This window comes from Eubalaena glacialis, chromosome 1 (assembly GCF_028564815.1).
Source record: "Eubalaena glacialis isolate mEubGla1 chromosome 1, mEubGla1.1.hap2.+ XY, whole genome shotgun sequence".
Classification (NCBI taxonomy): Eukaryota; Metazoa; Chordata; class Mammalia; order Artiodactyla; family Balaenidae; genus Eubalaena; species Eubalaena glacialis.
In genome coordinates, this window is record NC_083716.1 from 11,542,967 (window position 1) to 11,568,335 (window position 25,369).

General features: G+C 36.6%; 1 protein-coding gene across 5 annotated transcripts in view; it reads left to right on the forward strand.

Annotated features, from left to right (window-relative positions):
- The window catches only part of MCMBP (minichromosome maintenance complex binding protein), a 66,936-nt gene that overhangs the window by 14,461 nt on the left and 27,106 nt on the right, over positions 1 to 25,369 (forward strand). For 4 of the 5 annotated variants that reach the window (XM_061192681.1, XM_061192682.1, XM_061192683.1 and 1 more), the window contains 5 exons: positions 7,542 to 7,627; positions 8,238 to 8,378; positions 8,546 to 8,587; positions 17,954 to 18,055; positions 23,282 to 23,426. In XM_061192681.1, coding sequence (XP_061048664.1) covers positions 7,542 to 7,627; positions 8,238 to 8,378; positions 8,546 to 8,587; positions 17,954 to 18,055; positions 23,282 to 23,426 — 516 coding nt within the window. The remainder of the gene's footprint in view (positions 1 to 7,541; positions 7,628 to 8,237; positions 8,379 to 8,545; positions 8,588 to 17,953; positions 18,056 to 23,281; positions 23,427 to 25,369) is intronic. The other variant, XM_061192686.1, reaches the window with a different exon arrangement.

Here is a 25,369-nt window from a genome sequence, read left to right on the forward strand (position 1 = left end):
TAAAACAACATAAATTTGGGGCTTCCCTGGTGGCGCAGCGGTTGAGAATCTGCCTGCCAATGCAGGGGACACGGGTTCGAGCCCTGGTCTGAGAAGATCCCACATGCCGCGGAGCAACTAGGCCCGTGAGCCACAACTACTGAGCCTGCGCATCTGGAGCCTGTGCTCCGCAACAAGAGAGGCCGCGATAGTGAGAGGCCCGCGCACCGCGATGAAGAGTGGCCCCCGCTTGCCGCAACTAGAGAAAGCCCTCGCACAGAAACGAAGACCCAACACAGCCAAAAATAAAAAAAGAAACCAAAAAAAGCCATAAATTTATTTTTTTATTACAGTAGAGTTGATTTACAATGTTGTGTTAATTTCTGCTGTATAGCAAAGTGATTCAGATATAGATATATATAGATAGATAGATATATTCTTTTTTATATTCTTTTCCATTATGGTTTACACAAGATATTGAATATAGTTCTCTGTGCTATACAGTAGGACCTTGTTGTTTATCCATTCTATGTATACTATTTTGCATCTGCTAATCCCAAACTCCCAATCCATCCCTCCTCCACCCCCCTCCACCTTGGCAACCACAAGTCTGTTCTCTATGAGTCTGTTTCTGTTTTGTAGGTAAGTTCATTTGTGTCATATTTTAGATTCCACATATAAGTGATGTCATATGGTAGTTGTCTTTCTCTTTCTTACTTCACTTAGTATGATAATCTCTAGGTCCATCCATGTTGCTGCAAATGGCATTACTTCATTCTTTTTTATAGTCAAGTAGTTTTCATTGTATATATGTACCACATCTTCTTTATCCATTCATCTGTCGATGGACATTTAGGTTGATTCCATTTCTTGGCTATTGTGAATAGTGCTGCTGTGAATATAGGGGTTCATGTATCTTTTTGAATTACAGTTTTGTCCATATATATGCCCTGGGGTTGCATATATGTCCATATATAGGACTGGGGTTGCTGGATCATATGGTAACTCTATTTTTAGTTTTTTGAGGAACCTCCATACTGTTTTCCATAGTGGCTGCATCAACTTTCATTCTCACCAGCAGTGTAGGAGGGTTCCCTTTTCTCCACACCCTCTCCAGCGTTTGTTACATAAATTTATTATCTTACAGTTCTGGAGGCCAGAAGTCTGATTTGGGTTCTCACTGGGATAAGATCAAGTTGTCAGCAGGACTGCATTCCTTTTTGGAGGCTCTAGGGGAGAATCTACTTCCTTGTCTTTTTTCCAGCTTCTAGAGTTTGCCAACATTTCTTGGGTTGTGGCCCCCCTCCATCTTCAAAGCCAGCAACAGCTGGTCAAGTTCTTCTCACATCTTCTTACTCAGACTTCCTCTTCTGCCTCCTACCACTTTTAAGGACCCTTGTAGTTACCTTGGATCCCCCCAGATAATCTCCCTGTTTTAAGGTCAGCTCCGCCTAAATTCCTTTTTGCCATGTAACATAATATATTCACAGGTTCTGGGGATTAGAATGTGCACATCTTTGGGGGGGGGGTCATTATTCTATCTACCACAGCCACCTACTATCCAGACTCACTCGAGATAAAATGGAGTTCCCTCCTTTCAGGTCCACTCTCCCTCCATTGCCCACCTGGAACCTCAGTTTTACTTTTTGTCTCTATGCATTTGCTTATTCTAGGTACTTCATATAAGTGGATACAGTATTTGTATTTTTTGTCTGTATTATTTCACTTAGCATGTTTTTAAGGCAGATTCTTGTTGCCCTAATTGTCTTTTGACAAATATACAAAAGACAATTCAATGGAAAAGTAAGATTATTTTCAACTAAGATATTGGAACAATTAGACATTTAAATGCAGAAATATTACTTGCAACCTAAATCTCATGCCTTATACAAAAACAAACTCAAAATGGGTCATAGATCTAAGTATAAAACCTTAAACTGTTAAACTTTTAGAAATAAAGAGAAGATCTTCATGACCCAGGGTTTGGCTATGAGTTCTTAGACATAATTCCAAAGACACAATGCATAAAAACAAAAATTTGACAAATTGGGCTTCATCAAAATTAAAAACTTTCGTTTTGCAAAAGCATTGTTAGGCATGAAAGGCTGAGAGAATATACCTGAAAATCATATATCAGATAAAGGACATATCTAGAATATATAAGGAAAATGTAATGATTATTAAGCCAGTTTAAAAAGGGGCAAAAGATTTAAATAGATTTGAATGGACACTTCACCAGAGAGGATATAAGGATGGCAAATAAGCACATGAAAAGAATTCAGTATCATTAGTCACTAGGGAAATGCAAATTTAAAGCATAATGGGATATCACAGCTACTGGTAGAGCTAGAATTTTTTAAAAAATTTGACAATACCAGGTAGTGGTAAGAATGCAAACAGCTGAATCTCTTATACCTTGCTGGTGAGAATGCAAAATGGTACAGCCACTCTGGGAAATAGGCAGAATCTTAAAATGTTAGTCGTATATAATATATATATATATATATGTATGTGTGTATACATACACACATACATATATATATATATATATACACCTAGCTGTCGCATTCTTAGGTTTTTACCCTAGAGAAATGAAAGCTTATGTTCACACAAAAACTTGCATACAAGTGTTTATAATGGTTTTATTTAAAGTCATCAAAAGTTGGAGACAATCTAAATGTCCTTCAACGGGTGAATGGAGAAACAAATTGTAGTTCAGCTAAACAGTGGAATATTACTCAGCAATAAAAAGAAATGAACTATCGATACACTTATGTGTTGGGGGTTCCAAAACCACCCCTATGTTTGGAGATTCACTAAAATGACATATATGACTCAGTATGTAGTTGTACTCCTGGCTAAGATTTATTAAAGTAGCATGGTAAGGATACACAGCCGGATCATAAGGGGAAAAGACAGATGGAGTCTCTTGGAATTTATGCATAGGTTTCCTTATGCTCTCTCCCATGGGAGAGTTCATAGCTTGGAAGACTCGATATTGTTAAGATGTCAGTTCTCCTCAAATCTATACTATGCAATATAAACCTAATCAAAATTTCAGCAGACTTTACATAAAAGTCGACAAGTTGTTCTTCAAAATTATTTAGAAAACTTGAGGATCTAGAATAATCAAGACAGACTTGAAGACAAAGATGAAGAACATAACTACCTGATTTTAGGACTAACTATCAAGCTATAGTGGTTAAAACAATATGGTATTGGCATAAGGATAGACAACCAGATCAGTGTAACATAACAGAAAATCTAGAAATACGTTAACGTAAATACAATGAGTTGAGTTTGACCGTAGTGCCAAAGCAATTTATTTATTTGTTTATTTATGTATTTAAAAAAAAAATCTATCATTTATTGCTGCTGAGGACCAACCAGGAGACTTTCCCCCAGTCACAACATCTATTTCTCATCACTGATGGACTTGGAACTGTGATAGTTTGCTAATTCTATAGCAGGAAAGATTGGCAGTGTATGAGTGAAGTTCCTGTTTTTGACCATGGGTTTGTGGCGTATGTTTAGTGAGTGGTTATTTTTTGCATATTTTCTCTTTGGTAGATGTGTGACAGTTAATTGTTACTCTGTTTGCCAAAGCAATTTACTGCTAGAAAGTTGTTTAATTAAATAATGCTGGAACAAATGGATATCTTTTTGGAAAAAATGAGCCTTGATGTCTATGTCACACTATAATCAAAAACATTAATTTGATATGGATTACAGACTTAAATGTGAAAAGTGAAAAACAGGTGAATATCTTCATGACCTTGGAGTCAGTAACCATAAAAGAAAAAATTGAAAAGTTGGACTTCGTCAAAATTGAAAACTTCCCATCAAAAGACACCATTAAGAATGTCAAAAAGCAAGCTACAGATTAGGAGAAAATACTTGCCCTACATATATCTGACAAAAGACTTACATCCAGAATACACAAAATTTGTACAAATCATTGATGCCACAACAAAATCTTTTTTTTTTTTTGGGGGGGGGGCCGTGCTGCATGGATTGTGGGATTTTAGTTCCCCAACCAGGGAGTGAACCCTGGCCATTGGCAGTGAGAGCGTGGGGTCCCAACCACTGGACTGCCAGGGAATTCCTAACAAAATCATTTTTTTAAAAGATGGACAAAATTAATAAGCAGGCACCTCACAAAAGGATTATTAGAATGGTCAATAAACATATGAAAAGGTGTACATCACTAGTCCTTAGGGAAATGCATATTCAAACCCCAGTGAAATATTACTGCATACCCAGCACAATGACTAGGATTAAAAAGGTTGACAAGACCAAGTGTTGGTGAGGTAGAATACCTAGAACCCTCATACGCTGTTGCTGAGAGTGTGAAAGCGTATATATTTTTTGTTCCTCAGTTGCCCTGACCGCTTAAACTAGGGCAGGATTGAGTGCAGTGGTGCCCACATTCAGATGGCCAGGAATTCATGGGAAATATAATAGAGTGATATGTGTGTGCTCAGCAGGTCTCTTGGTTGCAAATGGCCCAACTCAATTCTACTTAAACCAGAGAAGATGAATACATTGTCTCAGGTAACGGTTCCTGAGAGGGTTAACGTCAGGCTCAATTACAGCCAAATACTTCAAACTGTGTCTACAGAAATCAGCCTTTTTACTCCACTTTCCTCTGGGATGGCTTAGTTTTCAGACAGACCTTGGTCACTGTGGCCACATGCAGCTGCGGGACTATAGCCTATAATGTTGAACCCAGCTACTAAGCCTTATTCCCAGGATTGTCGTCCTTGATTGATGCATCCCTAAACTGATCAGCAGAACCACTGTGAGGTCTAGGTCAGGTCCACCCTTGGGCTGGGAGTGACGGTGCTGTGGTTCCTCCCTCAAAAAGAGGCACTGTCACTAGAAAAAGGGGAAATGGATGCTAGTCTTGTGAAACAACCTATTTTCTCTACATTGTACTTATTTAATGTTTATTTCTCTAACTCCGATAGCTATGTCCCAGGCCCTTGCTAGACCCTGGAAATGTAAAGGTGAATTGTTTGTGAATAGATAGCAGATCTGTAGCCTGGCATTGAAAACTCTGTGATGTGTTTGGCCTCATCTTCCTTTTGTTCAGTAGCTTTATTCTTTTCCAGGCACTTTGTGCTCCATGTATTTGAATTTCTGGTAGTGTCCATCCTTGTCCTTGGTTTACCGTTACTCTTTCTTCCCCCAGAGAGCTCTACGTCTGGAATATGCCCATTCCTCATACCTCAACATGTTTCAGTTCTACCCTTCTTCCCAGGCCTGGCTCAAACACCTCTTTCAGAAGCCCTCACTGAGATTTTTTTGACCTACGTTAGTTTCTCTTCTTTGCTTTTGCTTTTGCTTTGCTATTGCTTTTATTCTATCCATAGCTTATCTTAGCTCTAAGTTCCTTCAATTCTAAGTATCCTGATAGCACCTGGCAGAGTGCTGGGCACACAGTAGGCTTAATAAATAATGGATAGTTATTGTACTCTTGATAATTTTGGAATTATCTATTGCAGTCCTTTAATTGTCCAGCAGTACCAGATATTTGTAAGCTGGCCTTTACTTAAGAACATTTTGTGTACATGTAAGTTACTTAGAAGTAACTTACTGCTTCCCAATCACTCTTTGATGTAGCTTCATCACCTGTGATGTGGTATATTCAAGTTTCTTACACAAATGTAGTCAGCATAGTGGTGTTCGCAGTCATGGCTGCATTTAGGTCTTTTCTTTAAACATCCATTTGGACTAGAAGCAAAAATACCCATTCTGGTCCCCTCCCCCCGCCGTCCAATTCAGTAATCATTTATTGGCATGTGTCTAGTAGAGCAGTGGTTCTCAAATGTCAGTGTGCATCAGAATCACCTCGAGGGTATTTTAAAACATGAATCGCTAGGCTTCACCTCCAGAGTTTCTGATTCAGTAGGTCTGGGATGGGCTGAAGAATTGCCTTTCTAACAACCACTCAGGTGGTGCTAATACTGCTAGTCTGGGAACCAAGCTTTGAGGACTAGTTTACTAGTAGTAGATTTAACCCTCACTGCACATCAGAATCACTTCCTCGTTTTTCACCTCCACGAGTTCTTTTTAAGAACTGTCCTTTGCTCAGTTAAGTGAAAGCATTTGGAATCTCTGCTGCAGCATGGTGTTAGCAGGATTTTATGAGTATTTATAACAGAATCAGCTCCGTAACAAATATAGACAAAATTCCTTTACGCCACATCTCCATAGCACCTGTGTGATGAGTATGGTACCTGTGTGATGGTGGAAGTACTGACCAGCTATGGTTAGGTAGTTCTAGTTCATGAAAACATATATTCCTAATTCTGTTGATGATTCACTCTTTGGTCTTGACCAATTCCCATAATTTTTCAAAGTCTGGTTTTCTTTAACATGACATTAAAAGCACCTTTCTCTGATTTTGCAATCATCATTGCAAGAAGCATAAAATGGATGCTGAATCTTGGGAGCAGGGCAAGTTTCATGAAAATTATCTGAGGTATCTCCTGTAGATTGCTTATTAGTTATAAGGGGAAGAAAGTAACTACAGTGGAGAAATTGGCTGTCACTTTGGGTGATGAAAATTAACGTCATCGATGAGGGGAAGATGGACATCTTGTCTCTAAATGATGTACCTACAAGGGCACAGCATCCTTATGTAGCACTCTGACTGGTAACACGTAACTGCAATCTACTCGTAAGGAAACGTCAGACAGACCCAGTGAGGAGATTTCTATTTTTTTATAAAGGGTTTGTATTCTGCAGTGTCAATGTCATAAAAGATAAAGATTGAGGAACTGTTCCAGAATAAAGGAGATTAAAAAAACACGATAGCTAAAAGCAGTATGTGATTCTAGACTGGGTCCTGTACTGAAGTGGAAAAAGTGCAATAAAGGATAGTGTTGGGTCAAATGACAAGTTGGAATATGGATGGTAGATTAGATAAAAAGTATTGTATCAATTTTGAATTTCCTGAGATTGATAACAAGTACTGTGGTTATATAAGATAATCTCCTTATTCTTAGGAAACACACTGAACTATTTAAAGGTAAAAATAAATGATGTGTATAATGTAATCTCAGGTGAGTCAGAAAAATATGTGGGAGAGCAAGCAAATAAAGTAAATGGGGCAAGGTTACAGGTGTTCTTTGTAATTATCATTGTGACATATTTTTCACTGTGACTTTTTGAAAGTTTGAAATGATTCCCAAATAAAAACTTAAAAAAAAAACACCACCACTCTCTGCTCTTCATTTCAGGGTAATTATAAAAGTTTTTTAAAATCTGTATAAAAATGTTTTCAAAGATCAGTGTGCTTTTCAAATGATGGTTCCTGTTCTGCTTTGTCTAGGGAGCCTCATATCTCATTCTGTGGGTGTTCTCAGGAGATTGTTAGCTCCTGAGAGCCTGCAGGGGGTCAGCCTCGCCCTGATTGTAATATCCAGCCCCCCAACAGGGCAGCTTTTGGTGTCTTGTTCAGTGCTTCCAATAAGGCGCACACTAAACTAATGTGTGAACATAGTCTATTATTATAGATTGTACCTTCAGCTTTGAACAGTATATTTTTCTTTCAGCTCAAAATGGAGTTAATCCTGGCTGGGAGAAGAAAGTAATTGAGTATTTTAAGGAAAAGCTGAAGGAAAATAATGCTCCTAAATGGGTGAGCTCATTGCTATTGGGGGGGGAGGGGGGTGGGTGGCGAGGGTTGGGCAGACTTGCAGTTTCTCACAGTAGAGCAGTAATCCATACACAGTTTAAATATATATAAATTAATGTGCACTGCCCTCTGCTTTAAGTGCATTTGTATTAAAAGGTTTTGGTCTCTTTTGCAACTTAAACTTAAATTCAAGTAAATAAGTGCTTCTATATTGGCGCCTCTAGGTGGCAGTAATTGACCATGAAAAAAATGGGTAGTTGTGAGAGCTTCGATTATCTTTTGTTTTATTACCTTCATTTTAAAAGAATTGACGTGTACGATTTTTAAGAGAAGAGCTCAACAAAGCAAATGTCTTTCTGCTAATTGGAAAGTGTTATGAAGGAAAAGCATCCTTTTACATTATAGTCAAATGTCATCATACGAACTTGCAAGAACACAGGAAGTACTTTTGTTTAGCAATTGTGTTGTATTAACCATTGAGATCATTTGGCTCCCTTGATTTTGTGTGTGTGTGTGGGAATTGCGGTTTGAGTCTGGATATATATGTCTATGTATATGTGCTTAATGTTTTATACACAGAATATTTTGACTTGATTGTTTGTTTTTGTTAAAGGTACCGTCATTGAATGAAGTTCCCCTTCATTATTTGAAACCTAACAGTTTTGTGAAGTTTCGTTGCATGATTCAGGATATGTTTGACCCTGAATTTTACATGGGAGTTTATGAAACTGTTAACCGAAACACAAAAGCACGTGTATGTATTGCTTTTTTCATGAAACTTACTGTTTAAAAAAAACAAAAAAACAAAAAAAAACTTACTGTTTACAATTAGTAGTATTAATTTTGTCCTTGTGTTGTTTATGGTAATTTTGATTCTGATAGATTGATATAATACTGTTATTTTTTTGCTTTGGGTCATAGGTTCTTCATTTTGGAAAATATAGAGATGTAGCAGAGTGTGGGGTATGTATACTTAAAATATATAAAAAACGTTTTAATGAGAATTTTTTCCAAAGCAGGGAATGTATTACTTTCTTTGGTTGATCATAAATTTATTTATCTTGTGTATAAGTTAGTTCTAAGAAGTTATGTGAAATGTTTTCTTTATTTGCCTTTTACTTGAGTTTCTCTGATATGATTTTTTTTGATCTTCTAAAAATCTCTTAGAAGGTGGACTATTGTAAATGATAAAATTCCTTTCTTTTCCTAATATCTATATACTTGCTTTTTAAAATTACAGGTTATGATAAGTTCTTTTAAAATGAAAAGTAGAAGAAAAATGAAAGAAGATTAATTTAGGGCTTTACACGTGCTTAATTAAATTTGATTAAATCCTGCCCTCTTTTCCTGGGAGGAAAAAAGTAAACTTAAGCTTTCTTTGATAAAAGGAAGTAATAGAAACTCTCTTACATATCAGTAATGGGGAAGGAAAGAAGACAGAATCCTGGATATAATTATAGTTGTATAGTTGTATAGTTGTAAAAGGGTAAATTATAGTTGTATAGTTTGAGATAGAAACTTACTAGAAAAGCGATTAGAGGAACCACAGTATATCTGCATTTTCTTTGGTATTGCTTTTCTGATAGTAGAAGAACAACATGCAGAATTAAACTTAATTTCATTCAGACACCTGTTCAACATGCCTGGCATTGTAACTGGGGAAAGTTTAAAATTTATTTCTGGTTTAATAGTAGAAGAAGATGATCAGCATGTCAAAATATATTAACTAAAAATATCTCTCATATTTTGCTTTTTGTGTGTTTTTCATGTGGTTCTATTGAAACACAGGTGGTAATTTTCAATTGTTAGAGAGAAAACAAGTATCACAGGTGGGGATTGACCAGGCACGTGCTGAGGCACGACCCCAGTAGAAAGGTGAGCCTCAGTAGTGACCTCCATTCTGGATCTATTAGATTTCTGCTTTGCAGTCCAGAATCTTAGTTTAATCAGGTTATTTAGGGCTTTTTACATTCTGGGGGTCTGACTCCTGCTTACCCAAACCTCAAGAGGTTGATTTATAAACCCTAATCCCAGCCTGTTAATTCACAGTAGAAATTGTTCCTGTTGAATAAATGTTTTAGCCCAGCGGGCTGATCTGTATGGAAGAAAAGCCCTAATTTGGAAGGTTGCTATAAAGAAAAAATGATAACTTCCTATACTTATTTAGAGTAACGGACTCATGAATGATGGATTCGTTTAATCTTACACATGATGGCCTCCGGCTCTCCCATGTCTTTTTCCTTTAGGGTGCCCCATAGCATGCACCGTTGTGCAAGTCTAATGAATCAACTTTAGATTTCCTGCATCCCTTGTTTGAGGGGCCCTAAGCCATATTAGGCTAATAAATTTATACACAATTTTTTCCCTAGTACACAATAATGCAGTGTCTCTATAGCTCAATAATCTCAGCCTCTGGAAATGGGAAAATTAAATAGGTGAGACTGTCCATCTGTGACACTCCCAAAGGCAAAGAGTTTGTATTTTGTACTATGTTGCTAAAGAGTCATAAGTAAAAGCACCATACCAGGAAAAGGGAACTTTGGCCCTGGAAAGAAAGACACAGAAAAAACTTAGCTTATATATATTATCTCAGGCTCAATTGTTATCTCTGGGATTCTTTCTTTTCTTTTCTTTCTTTCTTTTTCTCTTAAAAAATAGAATATAGATTTTTATTTACTTTTAAGGGATTTTTTTGGTACTCTAAAAGTAATATGTGTTTGTTGAAATAATTTTTTCAATATTACATCTTGGGTCCTCTCTGCCTCTTACCTCTAAGTATATTTGAAATAGAGAATATGCCTTTTCTAAGGAATAATATCTGACTTTTAAATCTCATCTCAGAGCTACCTTGTAATGAGTATTTCACTAAATTCCTATTTAATGGGCTAATTCTGATAGCTTTCTATGAGAGAGACAGTGGGATTACCATGAGCGCTGTCTTTGAAAAAATTTAATAAAATAACATGTTTATTTAAAGGGAGTTAATTTTTTTTTTCATTTTTCCTTTAACATCTTTATTGGAGTATAATTGCTTTACAATGTTGTGTTAGTTTCTGCTGTATAAAAAAATGAATCAGCTGTAGGCATACATATATCCCCATATCTCCTCCCTCTTGAGCCTCCCTCCCACCCTCCTTATCCCACCCCTCTAGGTGGTTACAAAGCACCAAGCTGATCGCCCTGTGCTATGCAGTTGCTTCCCACTAGCTATCTGTTTTACATTTGGCAGTGTATATGTGTCAGTGTTACTCTCTCACTTCGTCTCAGCTTACCCTTCCCCCTCCCCACGTCCTCAAGTCCATTCTCTACGTCTGTGTCTTTATTCCTGTCCTGCACCTAAGTTCATCAGAACATTTTTTTTTTTTTTTTTTTTAGATTCCATATATATGTGTTAGCATATGGTATTTGTTTTTCTCTTTTTGACTTACTTCACTCTGTATGACAGACTCTAGGTCCATCCACCTCACTACAAATAACTCAATTTCGTTTCTTTTTATGGCTGAGTAATATTCCATTGTATATATGTGCCACATCTTCTTTATCCATTCATCTGTCAGTGGACACTTGGGTTGCTTCCTTGTCCTGGCTATTGTAAATAGAGCTGCAGTGAACATTGTCATACATGACTCTTTTTGAATTATGGTTTTCTCAGGGTATATGCCCAGTAGTGGGATTGCTGGGTCATATGGGAGTTCTATTTTTAGTTTTTTAAGGAACCTCCCTACTGTTCTCCATAGTGGCTGTATCAATTTACATTCCCACCAACCGTGCAAGGAGGGTTCTCTTTTCTCCACACCCTCTCCAGCATTTATTGTTTGTAGATATTTTGATGATGGCCATTCTGACAGGTGTGAGATGATACCTCATTGTAGTTTTGATTTGCATTTTTCTAATGATTAGTGATGTTGAGCATCTTTTCATGTGTTTGTTGGCAATCTGTATACCTTCTTTGGAGAAATGTCTATTTAGGTCTTCTGCCCATTTTTGGATTGGGTTGTTTGTTTTTTTGATATTGAGCTGCATGAGCTGCTTGTATATTTTGGAGTTTAATCCTTTGTCCGTTGCTTTGTTTGCAGATATTTGCTCCCATTCTGAGGGTTGTCTTTTCATCTTGTTTATGGTTTCCTTTGCTGTGCAAAAGCTTTTAAGTTTCATTAGGTCCCAACTGTTTATTTTTGTTTTTATTTCCATTTCTCTAGGAGGTGGGTCAAAAAGGATCTTGCTGTGATTTATGTCTGTGTTCTGCCCATGTTTTCCTCTAAGAGTTTTATAGTGTTTGGCCTTACATTTAGGTCTTTAATTCATTTTGAGTTTATTTTTGTGTATGGTGTTAGGAAGCGTTCTAATTTCATTCTTTTACATGTAGCTGTCCAGTTTTCCCAGCACCACTTATTGAAGAGGCAGTCTTTCCTCCATTGTATACTCTTGCCTCCTTTATCAAAGATAAGGTGACCGTATGCGCATGGGTTTATCTCTGGGCTTTCTATCCTGTCCCATTGAACTTTATTTCTGTTTTTGTGCCAGCACCATACTGTCTTGATTACTGTAGCTTTTTTTTTTTTTTATTAATTTATTTTATTTTTGGCTGTGTTGGGTCTTCGCTACTGTGCGCTGGCTTTCTCTAGTTGCAGCTAGCAGGGGCTACTCTTCGTTGTCGTGCGTGGGCTTCTCATTGCGGTGGCTTCTCTTGTTGCGGAGCACAGGCTCTAGGCACGCAGGCTTCAGTAGTTGTGTTTCGGGAGCTCTAGAGCGCAGGCTCAGTAGTTGTGGCACACGGGCTTAGTTGCACCTGCATTGGCAGGTGGATTCTTAACCTCTGCGCCACCAGGGCAACCCTTGATTACTGTAGCTTTGTAGTATAGTCTGAAGTCCCAAGAGACCTGATTTCTCCAGCTCTGTTTTTCTCAAGATTGCTTTGGCTATTTGGGGTCTTTTGTGTTTCCATACAAATTGTGCAATTTTTTGTTCTAAGTTCTGTGAAAAATGCCATTGGTAGTTTGATAGGGATTGCATTGAATGTGTAGATTGCTTTGGGTAGTATAGTCATTTTCACAATGTTGATTCTTCCAATCCAGGAACATGGTATATCTCGCCATCTGTTTGTATCATCTTTAATTTCTTTCATCAGTGTCTTATAGTTTTCTGCATACAGGTCTTTTGTCTCCTTAGGTAGGTTTATTCCTAGGTATTTTATTCTTTTTGTTGCAGTGGTAAATGAGATTGTTTCCTTAATTTCTCTTTTGGATTTTTCATCATTAGTGTATAGGAATGCAAGAGATTTCTGTGCATTAATTTAGTATCCTGCTACTCTACCAGATTTATTGATTAGCTCTAGTATTTTTCTGGTAACATCTTTAGGATTCTCTGTGTATAGTATCATGTCATCTGCAAACAGTGACAGCTTTACTTCTTCTTTTCCTATTTGGATTCCTTTTATTTCTTTTTCTTCTCTGATTGCTCTGGCTAAAACTTTCAAAACTGTGTTGAATAATAGTGGTGAGAGTGGGCACCTTTGTCTTATTCCTGATCTTAGAGAATATGGTTTCAGTTTTTCACCATTGAGAACGATGTTGGCTGTGGGTTTGTCATATATGGCCTTTATTATGTTGAGGTAGGTTCCCTCTATGCCTACTTTCTAGAGGGTTTTTATCATAAATGGGTGTTGAATTTTGTCAAAAGCTTTTTCTGCATCTATTGAGATTATCATATGGTTTTTTATCCTTCAGTTTGTTAATATGGTGTATCATATTGATTGATTAGCCTATATTGAAGAATCCTTGCATTCCTGGGATAAACCCCACTTGATCACGGTGTATGACTCTCTTAATGTGTTGTTGGATTCTGTTTGCTAGTATTTTGTTGAGGATTTTAGCATCTATGTTCATCAGAGATATTGGCCTGTAGTTTTATTTTTCTGTGACATCTTTGTCTGGTTTTGGTATCAGGGTGATGGTGGCCTCATAGATTGAGTTTGGGAGTGTTCCTCCCATTGCTGTATTTTGGAAGAGTTTGAGAAGGATAGGTGTTAGCTCTTCTCTAAATGTTTGATAGAATTCGCCTGTGAAGCCATCTGGTCCTGGGCTTTTGTTTGTTGGAAGATTTTTAATCACAGTCTCAATTTCAGTGCTTGTGATTGGTCTGTTTATATTTTCTATTTCTTCCTGGTTCCGTCTCAGAAGGTTGTGCTTTTCTAAGAATGTGTCCATTTCTTCCAGGTTGTCCATTTTTTTGGCATATAGTTGCTTGTAGTAATCTCTCATGATCCTTTGTATTTCTGCAGTGTCAGTTGTTACTTTTCCTTTTTCATTTCTAATTCTATGGATTTGAGTCCTCTCCCTTTTTTTCTTGATGAGTCTGGCTAATGGTTTATCAATTTTGTTTATCTTCTCAAAGAACCAGCTTTTAGTTTTATTGATCTTTGCTATTGTTTCCTTCATTTCTTTTTCATTTATTTCTGAACTGATCTTTATGATTTCTTTCCTTCTGCTAACTTTGGGATTTTTTTTGTTCTTCTTTCTCTGATTGCTTTAGGTGTAAGTTTAGGTTGTTTATTTGAGATTTTTCTTCTTTCTTGAGGTAGGATTGTATTGCTATAAACTTCCCTCTCAGAACTGCTTTTGCTGCATCCCATAGCTTTTGGGTTGTTGTGTTTTCATTGTCATTTGTTTCTAGGTAGTTTTTGATTTCCTCTTTGATTTCCTCAGTGATCTCTTGGTTATTTAGTAACATATTGTTTAGCCTCCATGTGTTTGTATTTTTTACAGTTTTTTTTCCTGTAATTGATATCTAGTCTCATAGCATTGTGGTCGGAAAAGATACTTAATACGATTTCAATTTTCTTAAATTTACCAAGGCTTGATTTGTGACCCAAAATATGGTCTATCCTGGAGAATGTTCCATGAGCACTTGAGAAGAAAGTGTATTCTGTTGTTTTTGGATGGAATGTCCTATAAATATCAATTAAGTCCATCTTGTTTAATGTGTCATTTAAAGCTTGTATTTCCTTATTTATTTTCATCTTGGATGATCTGTCCATTGGTGAAAGTGGGGTGTTAAAGTCCCCTACTATTTTTGTGTTACTGTCGATTTCCCCTTTTATGGCTGTTAGCATTTGTCTTACGTATTGAGGTGCTCCTATGTTGGGTGCATGTATATTTATAATTGTTATATTGTCTTGGATTGATCCCTTGATCATTATGTAGTGTCCTTCTTTGTCTCTTGTAATAGTCTTTGTTTTAAAGTCTATTTTGTCTGATATGAGGATTGCTACTCCAGCTTTCTTTTGATTTCCATTTGCATGGAATATCTTTTTCCATCCCCTCACTTTCAGTCTGTATGTGTCCCTAGGTCTGAAGTGGGTCTGTTGTAGACAGCATATGTACGGGTCTTGTTTTTGTATCCATTCAGCCAGTCTGTTTCTTTTGGTTGGAGCATTTAATCCATTTACATTTAAGGTAATTATTGTTATTTATGGTCCTATTACCATTTTCTTAATTGTTTGGGGTTTTTTCTTTTAACATTTTTATTGGAGTATAATGGCTTTACAAAGGTGTCTTAGTTTCTGCTTTATAACAAAGTGAATCAGTTATACGTATACATATGTTCCCATATGTCTTCCCTCTTGTGTCTCCCTCCCTCCCACCCTCCCTATCCCACCCCTCTAGGTGGTTACAAAGCACCAAGCTGATCTCCCTGTGCTATGCGGCTGCTTTCCACTAGCTATCTGTTTTATATTTGGTAGTGTATATATGTCCATGCCACTCTCTCACTTTGTCCCAGCTTACCCTTCCCCCTCCCCACGTCCTCAAGTCCATTCTCTAGTAGTTCTGTGGTTTTATTCCCGTCCTGCCCCTAGGTTCTTCATGACCATTTTGGGTTTTGTTTTTTTTTTTTAAGATTCCATATATATGTGTTAGCATACGGTATTTGTTTTTCTCTTTCTGACTTACTTCACTCTGTAGGACAGACTCTAGGTCCATCCACCTCACTACAAATAACTCAATTTCTTTTCTTTTTATGGCTGAGTAATATTCCATTGTATATATGTGCCACATCTTCTTTCGATCTGTTGATGGACACTTAGGTTGCTTCCATGTCCTGGCTATTGTAAATAGAGCTGCAATGAACATTGTGGTACATGACTCTTTTTGAATTATGGTTTTCTCAGGGTATATGCCCAGTAGCGGGATTGCTGGGTCATATGGGAGTTCTATTTTTAGTTTTTTAAGGAACCTCCATACTGTTCTCCATACTGGCTGTCTCAATTTACATTCCCACCAACCGTGCAAGGAGGGTTCTCTTTTCTCCACACCCTCTCCAGCATTTATTGTTTGTAGATTTTTTGATGATGGCCATTCTGACTGGTGTGAGGTGATACATCATTGTAGTTTCGATTTGCATTTCTCTAATGATTAGTGATGTTGAGCATCTTTTCATGTGTTTGTTGGCAATCTGTATATCTTTGGAGAAATGTCTATTTATGTCTTCTGCCCATTTCTGGATTGGGTTGTTTGTTTTTTTGATATTGAGCTGCATGAGCTGCTTGTAAATTTTGGAGATTAATCGTTTGTCAGTTGCTTCATTTGCAAATATTTTCTCCCATTCTGAGGGTTGTCTTTTCATCTTGTTTATGGTTTCCTTTGCTGTGCAAAAGCATATAAGTTTGATTAGGTCCCATTTGTTTATTTTTGTTTTTATTTCCATTTTTCTAGGAGGTGGGTCAAAAAGGATCTTGCTGTGATTTATGTCATAGAGTGTTCTGCCTATGTTTTCCTCTAAGAGTTTGATAGTGTCTGGCCTTACATTTAGGTCTTTAATCCATTTTGAGTTTATTTTTGTGTATGGTGTTAGGGAGTGTTCTAATTTCATTCTTTTACATGTAGCTGTCCAGTTTTCCCAGCACCACTTATTGAAGAGGCTGTCTTTTCTCCATTGTATATTCTTGCCTCCTTTATCAAAAATAAGGTGACAGTATGTGTGTGGGTTTATCTATCTCTGGGCTTTCTATCCTGTTCTTTGAGTTTGTTTTTGCACATCTTTTCCTTCTCTTGTGTTTCCTGCCTGGAGAAGTTCCTTTAGCATTTGTCGTAAGGCTGCTTTGGTGGTGCTGAATTCTCTTAACTTTTGCTTATCTGTAAAGGTTTTAATTTCTCCATCGAATCTGAATGAGATCCTTGCCTGGTAGAGTAATCTTGGTTGTAGGCTTTTCCCTTTAATCACTTTAAGTATGTCCTGTCACTCCCTCTGGCTTGCAGAGTTTCTGCTGAAAAATCAGCTGTTAACCTTATGGGGATTCCCTTGTATGTTATTTGTTGCTTTTCCTTTGCTGATTTTAATATTTTTTCTTTGTATTTAATTTTTGATAGTTTCATTAATATGTGTCTCGGTGTGTCTCTTTGGGTTTATCCTCTGTGGTACTCTCTGTGCTTCCTGGACTTGATTGACTATTTCCTTTACCATGTTAGGGAAGTTTTCAACTGTAATCTCTTCAAATATTTTCTCAGCCCCTTTCTTTTCCTCTTCTTCTGGGACCCCTATAATTCGAACGTTGGTGCGTTTAATGTTGTCCCAGAGGTCTCTGAGATTGTCCTCAATTCTTTTCATTCTTTTTTCTTTATTCTGCTCCCTGGCAGTTATTTCCACCATTTTATCTTCCAGCTCACTTATCCGTTCTTCTGCCTCAGTTATTCTGCTATTGATTCCTTCTAGAGTATTTTTAATTTCAGTAATTATGTTGTTCATCACTGTTTGTTTGCTCTTCATTTCTTCTAGATCCTTGTTAAATGTTTCTTGTATTTTCTCCATTCTGTTTCCGAGATTTTGGATAATCTTTACTATCATAGCTCTGAATTCTTTTTCAGGTAGGTTGCCTATTTCGTCTTCATTTATTTGGTCTGTTGTTTCTTTTCTTTTTTTTTTTTTTTCTCTTTTTGATGGGTGGTGCTGTATTCTTGTCTTACTGGTTGTTTGGCCTGAGACATCCAGCACTGGAGTTTGCAGACAGCTGGATAGAGCCGGTGTTGGTGCTGAAATGAGGACCTCCGGGAGGCCTCACTCTGATTAATATTCAAAGGGATTTAATTTTGTAACCTAGGGTGCTGTGTATTTGGATTTGAAGGAAGGTACTGTATTGATTATTGCATTTGAAATGATTTTATATCCGTTTTCTTTTCAAAAATGATAGTTTGGATTTAATAGTTGCTTGTTAATTAACTCTTAATATGAAAGTATTTACTGTGATTTTATAAATAACATGGAAATATGGTTGCTAATTTTTAAAGTTTTTTTAATAAATTTTTTTAATAAAATAAAATTTTGTGTACATCACAGCCTCAGCAAGAAGTTGATTTAAACTCTCCACGAACTACCACTTTGGAAAGACAGACTTTCTATTGTGTTCCAGTGCCTGGAGAATCCACCTGGGTAAAAGAAATATCCTTTATCTGAACCTTCTTATGTGTTGAATGGTTACTGATTATTTTCTTAATTGAAGAGACCACAATTCACATTTTGATTTTTTTTTTTAAACTTAGTCTTTTTACCTCAGTGAAGGTAGCTGGAAAAGAAAATTATTCTTCATTTATAGAGCTTGGCTTTATTTTAATAAAATGTGTTTCCTTTGTCCTAAACAAGAAAATCTATAAAACAACCTTCAGTATTCATCCCTGAGAAATGGTAAAATTATGGTGCATTCTGCTAGTGAAATACTGTTTAAAAGATTGAGGTGGATTTAAAGGGACTGAAAAAGAGAGTTGCACAATCATTAAGTAAAAAAACTAGTTTTAAATTAGAACTCATTCTAATTTTATTAAGGGGAAACAACATGTTTGTTCTTTTGAGAGATTGTGGAGACATCTCATTCTCATTTTTATTTTTTTTAGTTACTAATTTTTTTAGGCATAGTTCACATGCTGAAATGCACAGATTTTAAAGGTATACTTAAGTGGTTTGGATAAATGCATACACCTGTAATTTGCACACCCATCGAAGTAAAGAACTTTGTGCCTTTTTCCCGTCACCACCTCCTCCCCACGACTGCTCTGATTTCTTTCACTATAGCTTAATTTTACATATTCTTGAATGTCATACAAATGGAATCATATAACATATAGTCTTTTGTGTCTGATATCTTTTATTCAGCATAATGCATTTGAGAGTCACCCATGTGTATCCATAGTTCATTCCTTTTTATTGCTGATGGTTTTTGTTTATATAATCTCCAATTGATGAACATTTGGGTTGTTTCCAGTTTGAGGCCAGGCATTTTTTTGGTGAGATTTTAACTTATTAAATCAGTTTTTTAACAGATACTTTGTGTCGGTTGTGATAAATTTGTGTATCTCTCAAGGAATGTTTCACAATCATTGAATCACAGTTCTTGAATTTAGTGACATAAAACTTTCATAGTATTTCCTTATTTTCCTTTTAATGTCTAAGGGATATCTAACAATGATCTTTCATTTCCAAAATGTTAATTTATTTTTCTCTTTTATCCTTGATTAGTATTGCTAGGGGTTTGTCAGAGAATCAACTTTTTACTTTAATTTTTTGTTTTCTATTTCATTGACTTGCTCTTATTTCCTTCGTTTTTAGTAATGGTTTTAATTTTCTTTTTAACCTTAAGGTTAGTGTGCAGATCATTCATTTCATATCTTCCTTTCCTAATATTAGCATTTAAGGCCATAAAATTCTCTCTAATCACTGCTTTAGTTGGGTCCCACAGATTTTGACTTGTTTTTACTCTCATTCAGTTCAAAATATTTTCTAATTTCCTTTGTGATTTCTTCTTTGATCCTTGAACCTCACTACAATATACTTCTATTTATCTTTTAAACAGTTGTCTCCTACATAAATTTAGAAATGAGGGGGAAAAATTACATCTTTTATGTTGCATAAATATTTATCATTTCTAGCTCTTTTTGTCTTTGTTTTTGTCTGGAATCATTTCACTGAGCCTTTTTTTTTTAAGTACTGATCTGTTGGTGATAAATTTTCTCAGCTTTTTTCCAACTGAAAATGTCTTTATTTCACCCTTTTGTGTGTGTGTGTGTGTGTGTGTGTGTGTGTGTGTCGTGGTGCTGCATTGTGCAGCATGCCAGATCTTAGTTCCCTGACCAGGGATTGACGTGCCCCCTGCATTGGGAGCATAGAGTCTTAACCACTGGACCACTAGGGAGGTCCCTCACCTTTATTTTTGAAGGATATTTTCAGTGGTTGTAGAACCTTTTTTTTCTCCCAGTGGTTATGGAATGCTTGATTGACAGGTATCTCCCATCTTCAACACTTTAATGGTATTGTTCCATTGTCTTCTGGCCTCCATTGTTTTTTGATAAAAGGATAGCTATCATTTTTATCATTGTCACCTGTATGTAATGGGTCTTTAATTTTCCTCTGGCTGCTTCTAATATTCTCTGTGGTTTTCAGCAGCTTGACTATGATGTGCCCATGTCTGGGTTTTTTGTGTTTATCTTGCTTGGGTTTTATTGAGCTTTTAGATCTGTGGGTTGATATTTTTCAGAAGATTTCAGCCATTATTTCTTCAAATATTTTTCTGTCCCAGTCTCATCATTTTTCTCGTTTTCTGGGGCTCAAATCACATGATTGTAGACTAATTATTATTGTTCTCAGGTGATTGAGGGTTTTTTTTTCCCATTTTATTTTTTAGTTCTAGATTTTTTCATTTGGTTCTTTTTCTTTGTTTCCATTTTTCTGATGATAGTCCTCATCTTTTCTTTTAAAATTGTAAATTTTGGAATTGCTTTTTAATGCCCTTGTCTGCTAATTCCAATATCCAGGTTGTCTCTGGGTTGTTGTTTTTTTTCTATTGATACTGTTTTTAATCCTGCTTATAGGCCATACTTTCCTGCTTCTTCACATAATTAATCATGTGTTATGATTACTTATGCTGATATACAACACTGTTGAAAGTTTACTTTTGTCTTCAAGAATGTTGAATTTTGTTCTGGCAGGCAGGTAATTTAAGTGGATCACTTTGATCATGTCAAGGCTTGATTTTGGGATTTGTTAAGGTAGGTATGAGTGTCACTTACAGTGTAGGATGTAGTCCTTACTTGCGAGATGTGCTATTTCCGGGTCTCACCTAAGTGCTCGTGAGTCTCAGCAGGGTCCAGTTCTAGTATTGTACAACTTCCAGAATCTCTGGTAAGCTCCCAACCAAGCAGCAGCTGTTCTCTCCTAGGGCTGTATCTGCAGCTCCTTCCTCTCTAACTGTTGTGCAAATTCCAGTTGCTTCAGTAGCCCTGAGCTATGTGCTCTGTTTTCTCTACCAGCAAGAGCAGAACCTCCACTTCCCTTTGCTGCAATTTGGAATATGCCCCTGAGAGAGCTGGGGACAATGTGGAGTTTACCTGTGGTGTTTCTTCTCATTCAAGGATCATAACCTTATGTTCCTTGTTGTCCAAAGACTGAAAACAATTGCTTCATGCCTTTTGTCCAGTTTTACAGGTTTTTTGTTTTTTTAATTGAAGTATAGTTGATTTACAATATTGTGTTAGTTTCAGGTATACAGCAAAGTGATTCAGTTATACATATACATATGTATTCTTTTTTAAAGTTTCTTTTCCAGTATAGTTTATTTCAAGACATTGAATATATTTCCCTGTGCTAAGCAGTAAATTCTTGTCATTTATCTATTTTATATATGGTAGTGTGCATCTGTCAGTCCCATACTCCCAAGTTATCCCTCCCCCGCCAGCCCCTACCCTTCGCCTTTGGTAACCATGAGTTTGTTTTCTATGTCTGTGAGTCTGTTTCCATTTTATAAATAAGTTCATTTGTACTATTTTTTTATATCTCACATATAAGTGATATCATATAATATTTGTCTTTCTCTGTCCGACTTAACTTCACTTAATATGATAATCTCTGGGTCCATCCATGTTGCTGCAGATGGCATTATTTCATTCTTTTTTATGGCTGAGTAATATCCCAGTGTGTGTGTGTGTGTATGTATGTGTATACACACCACATCTTTATCCATTCATCTGTTGATGGACATTTAGGTTGCTTCCATGTCTTTATTGTTACTAGTGCTGCTTTGAACATTGGGGTGCATGTATCTTTTCAAATTAGAGCTTTTGTCTTTTCTGTATATATGCCCAGGAGTGAGATTGCTGGATCATAATGGTAACTCTATTTTTAGTTTTTTAAGGAGCCTCCATTCTGTTTTCCATAGGGGCTGCACCAATTTACATTCCCACCAACAGTGTAGGAGGGTTCCCTTTTCTCCACACTCTCTCCAGCATTTATTATTTGTAGACTTTTTTAATATATGTGCTGCCGAAGCGAGCACTATTTGTAGACTTTTTGATGATGGCCATTCTGACCAGTGTGAAGTGATTATACCTCATTGTAGTTTTGATTTGCATTTCTCTAATAATTAGCGATGTTGAGCATCTTTTCATGTGCCTGTTGGCCTTCTGTATTCCGTCTTTGGAGAAGTGTTTGTTTAGATCTTCTGCCCATTTTTTGATTGGGTTGTTTGTTTTTTTCTTATTGAGTTGTATGAGCTGTTTGTATATTTTGGAAATTAAGCCCTTGTAGGTCTCATCTTTTGCAAATATTTTCTCCCAGTCCATAGGTTGTCTTTTCATTTTATTTATGGTTCCTTTTCTGTGTGAAAGCATATAAGTTTGATTAGGTCCCATTTGTTTATTTTTGCTTTTATTTCTGTTGCCTTGGGAGATCAGTTTTACAGTTCTTTACAGCAAGGTAGGGGGCATAAGTTTGAGCTGTTAATTCTTATGACCCAAACTGGAAGTTCATTCTTCTTTTATTAAAAAAAAATTTTTGTTATTCTGGGTTTTTTAAAAAAATTGAGGTGTGGTTGATTTACAATAGTGTTTGAATTTCAGGTGTACAACATAGTGATTCAAAATTTTTGATAGATTATACTCCATATTTATTATAAAATATTGGCTGTATTCCCTGTGTTATACAACAGGGGTCCCCAACCCCTGGGCCGTGGCCTGTTAGGAACTGGGCCGCACAGCAGGAGGTGAGCGGCGGGCGAGCAAGGGAAACTTCATTTTGCCGCTCCCCATCGCTCTCATTACCGCCTGAACCATCCCCCCCATACGCACACACCCGTCCGGGAAAAGTTGTCTTCCATGAAACTGGTCCCTGGTGCCAGAAAGGTTGGGGACTGCTGCTATACAATATATCCTTATAGCTTATTTATTGTATACATCAACCTTCTTTTAAAAATACATTTTTTTAAAAAAAAATTATTTATTTATTTATTTATTTATTTTTGGCTGTGTTGGGTCTTCGTTTCTGTGCGAGGGCTTTCTCTAGTTGCGGCAAGCGGGGGCCACTCTTCATCGCAGTGCGCGGGCCTCTCACTGTCGTGGCCTCTCTTGTTGCGGAGCACAGGCTCCAGACGCGCAGGCTCAGTAGTTGTGGCGCATGGGCCTGGTTGCTCCGCGGCATGTGGGATCTTCCCAGACCAGGGCTCGAACCCGTGTCCCCTGCATTAGCAGGCAGATTCTCAACCACTGCGCCACCAGGGAAGCCCCTAAAAATACATTTTTATTTTAACCAAACTGCCAAAGTAATAGTCTTTTATTAGTCACCTAGGTAGGGTAACTTAATGATATTCCCCAGTTCATGAAAATCTTTCCTTAACCTTCATTTAACGCCTATGTTAATACAAACCAAGCTCGAGTCAGCCCTTCAACGTCCTACACTCCCAGTCGTCACAAGAGGAGTTATGAAGATGATGAAGATATGGACCTACAGCCGAATAAACAGAAAGAGCAGCATGCGGGTGCCAGACAAGCAGGTAGTGTGTGCCATTGGGCTTTCAGTAGACTTCTGGTCTCTTGCAGTAGATTCGTATTCAGAATTAATTGTTGTATAATGTAGCTCTAGATTTAGGAGCTGGCAGTGATTTGACAACTTTGCTTTGAGGTTTATCAGAATTATAGACAGTTTTGAGAGTTTGAACAGTTACTCTTTGGTCAGACTGTGCTTCATAATTGAGCAGTTAGACATCACTTAGTGAGAAGTGGCTACTCTACTGTCAGTTGTTACGGGTCTCAATTTGGGTAGCTGGAAAAGGTCTTTTATCTTTCTTCATGTTTTTTTTATCTCAGCTTTTAAGTAATATGAAGTACTCTACCCTAAAAGTGACTTATTTATATCTGAAACATCCTTTCTTATTTTCTTTTTGGAATAGTGATGCTTTAATTAGTAAGACTGAAAACACTGGAGGAAAAATGTGAAATTGTGGTATACTGGATTTCTTACTCCTAAACTTTAAAGCAAATACCCTTAGAATAGTCATAGTTCTGTTTGTTCTGTTTATGTAAGTTTGTAGTGGTTTATGTATTAAGATTAATTAAAACACAATTCTGATTAAAACAAGGAGACCAAAAGTTGAAATTTTCTAAGAGAATGAGAGAATTTCAAAATTGGTATATATCATTATTGATTTCGCCAATCACAGTTATTATGAGCACTGAATTCCTTCATATGGCAGGTAGATAAGTTTGTCTTTATTTCTCCTTTTGTGTCCAGTCATTTCTCTTTAGCATCTTTAATCCAAGGACAAGTTAAAGGCAGAGGAGGTAAAAACAAATTAGTCTAGTTAATTTGAATGTGAAGGATGGGTTGAGAGGGCAAATATAACAATCAGTGGTAAACAAAGATTTACTACTGAATTTCATTTAATCATATATTACTCTACTTTATAAGTTCATACTACCGTATTTCTTTAATGCTAAGGCATATTTTAATGTTTTTAAAATTGGAATGTTTTATAGTAAATGTATACAAATGTGATAGTGTTCTTTTTCTCCACTCACCCCCCAAATGTTTATTAAAATTAACGGTGTATCGAAACAATAAATAACATATTAGAATCCAAGACATATGGTAATTCTCTTATCATCTCTTGATGCTTCTTTCTATTTCTTGCCCCTTTTGTTTGAATATCATACTTTTCAGGGCTTTCGAATACATTTGAGTGCATTATTTATGTAAAGTTTACCTTGTTTGTTGGTTTCTAGGCAATCTATCAGGCTGTATATATATCTTAAGCTGTTTTGGAGATAAGTGTAGATTCACATGCAGTTGTAAAACATAAGAGAGATCCTGTATATACTTGATCCAGTTTCATCTGGGTCAACATCTTGCATAATTAATAGTAGAATATCATAACCAGGAAATGGATATTGATATAGTCCATAGACCTTATTCAGAATTCACATTTTTACATGCAGTTATTTTTGTGCATGTGTATGTATTTAGTTCTATGCAGTTTCATCACATGTGTAGATTCATGTGACCACTACCACAGTCAGGATACAGAACAGTTCATTACCTGGATCTCTCATGTTGCCCTTTTATAATCATACCCACCTCTCCTGCCTCTCTACCTCCCCCCTGGCAACCACTAATTTGTTCTTCATCCCTATAATTTTGTCATTTTAAGAATGTTACATAAATGGAATCATGTAGTATATAGACTTTGTAGATTGGCTTTTTTCATTCAGCAAAATTCCCTTGAGATCCATTCAAGTTGTTGCTTATATCAATATTTTATTCCTTTTTATTGCTGAGCAACACTGTGTGGTATGGGAAGCTATATTTTAATTCTAACTAGTTATCAGCCCTAAACTGTGACTACTTTAGGGGTAGAGGCTATCTTTAAATGATCTTTTGTATCCCCAGCAACTAGTCTGATTCCTGGTACATAGTGGACATTAATAGATGTTTGGTAAA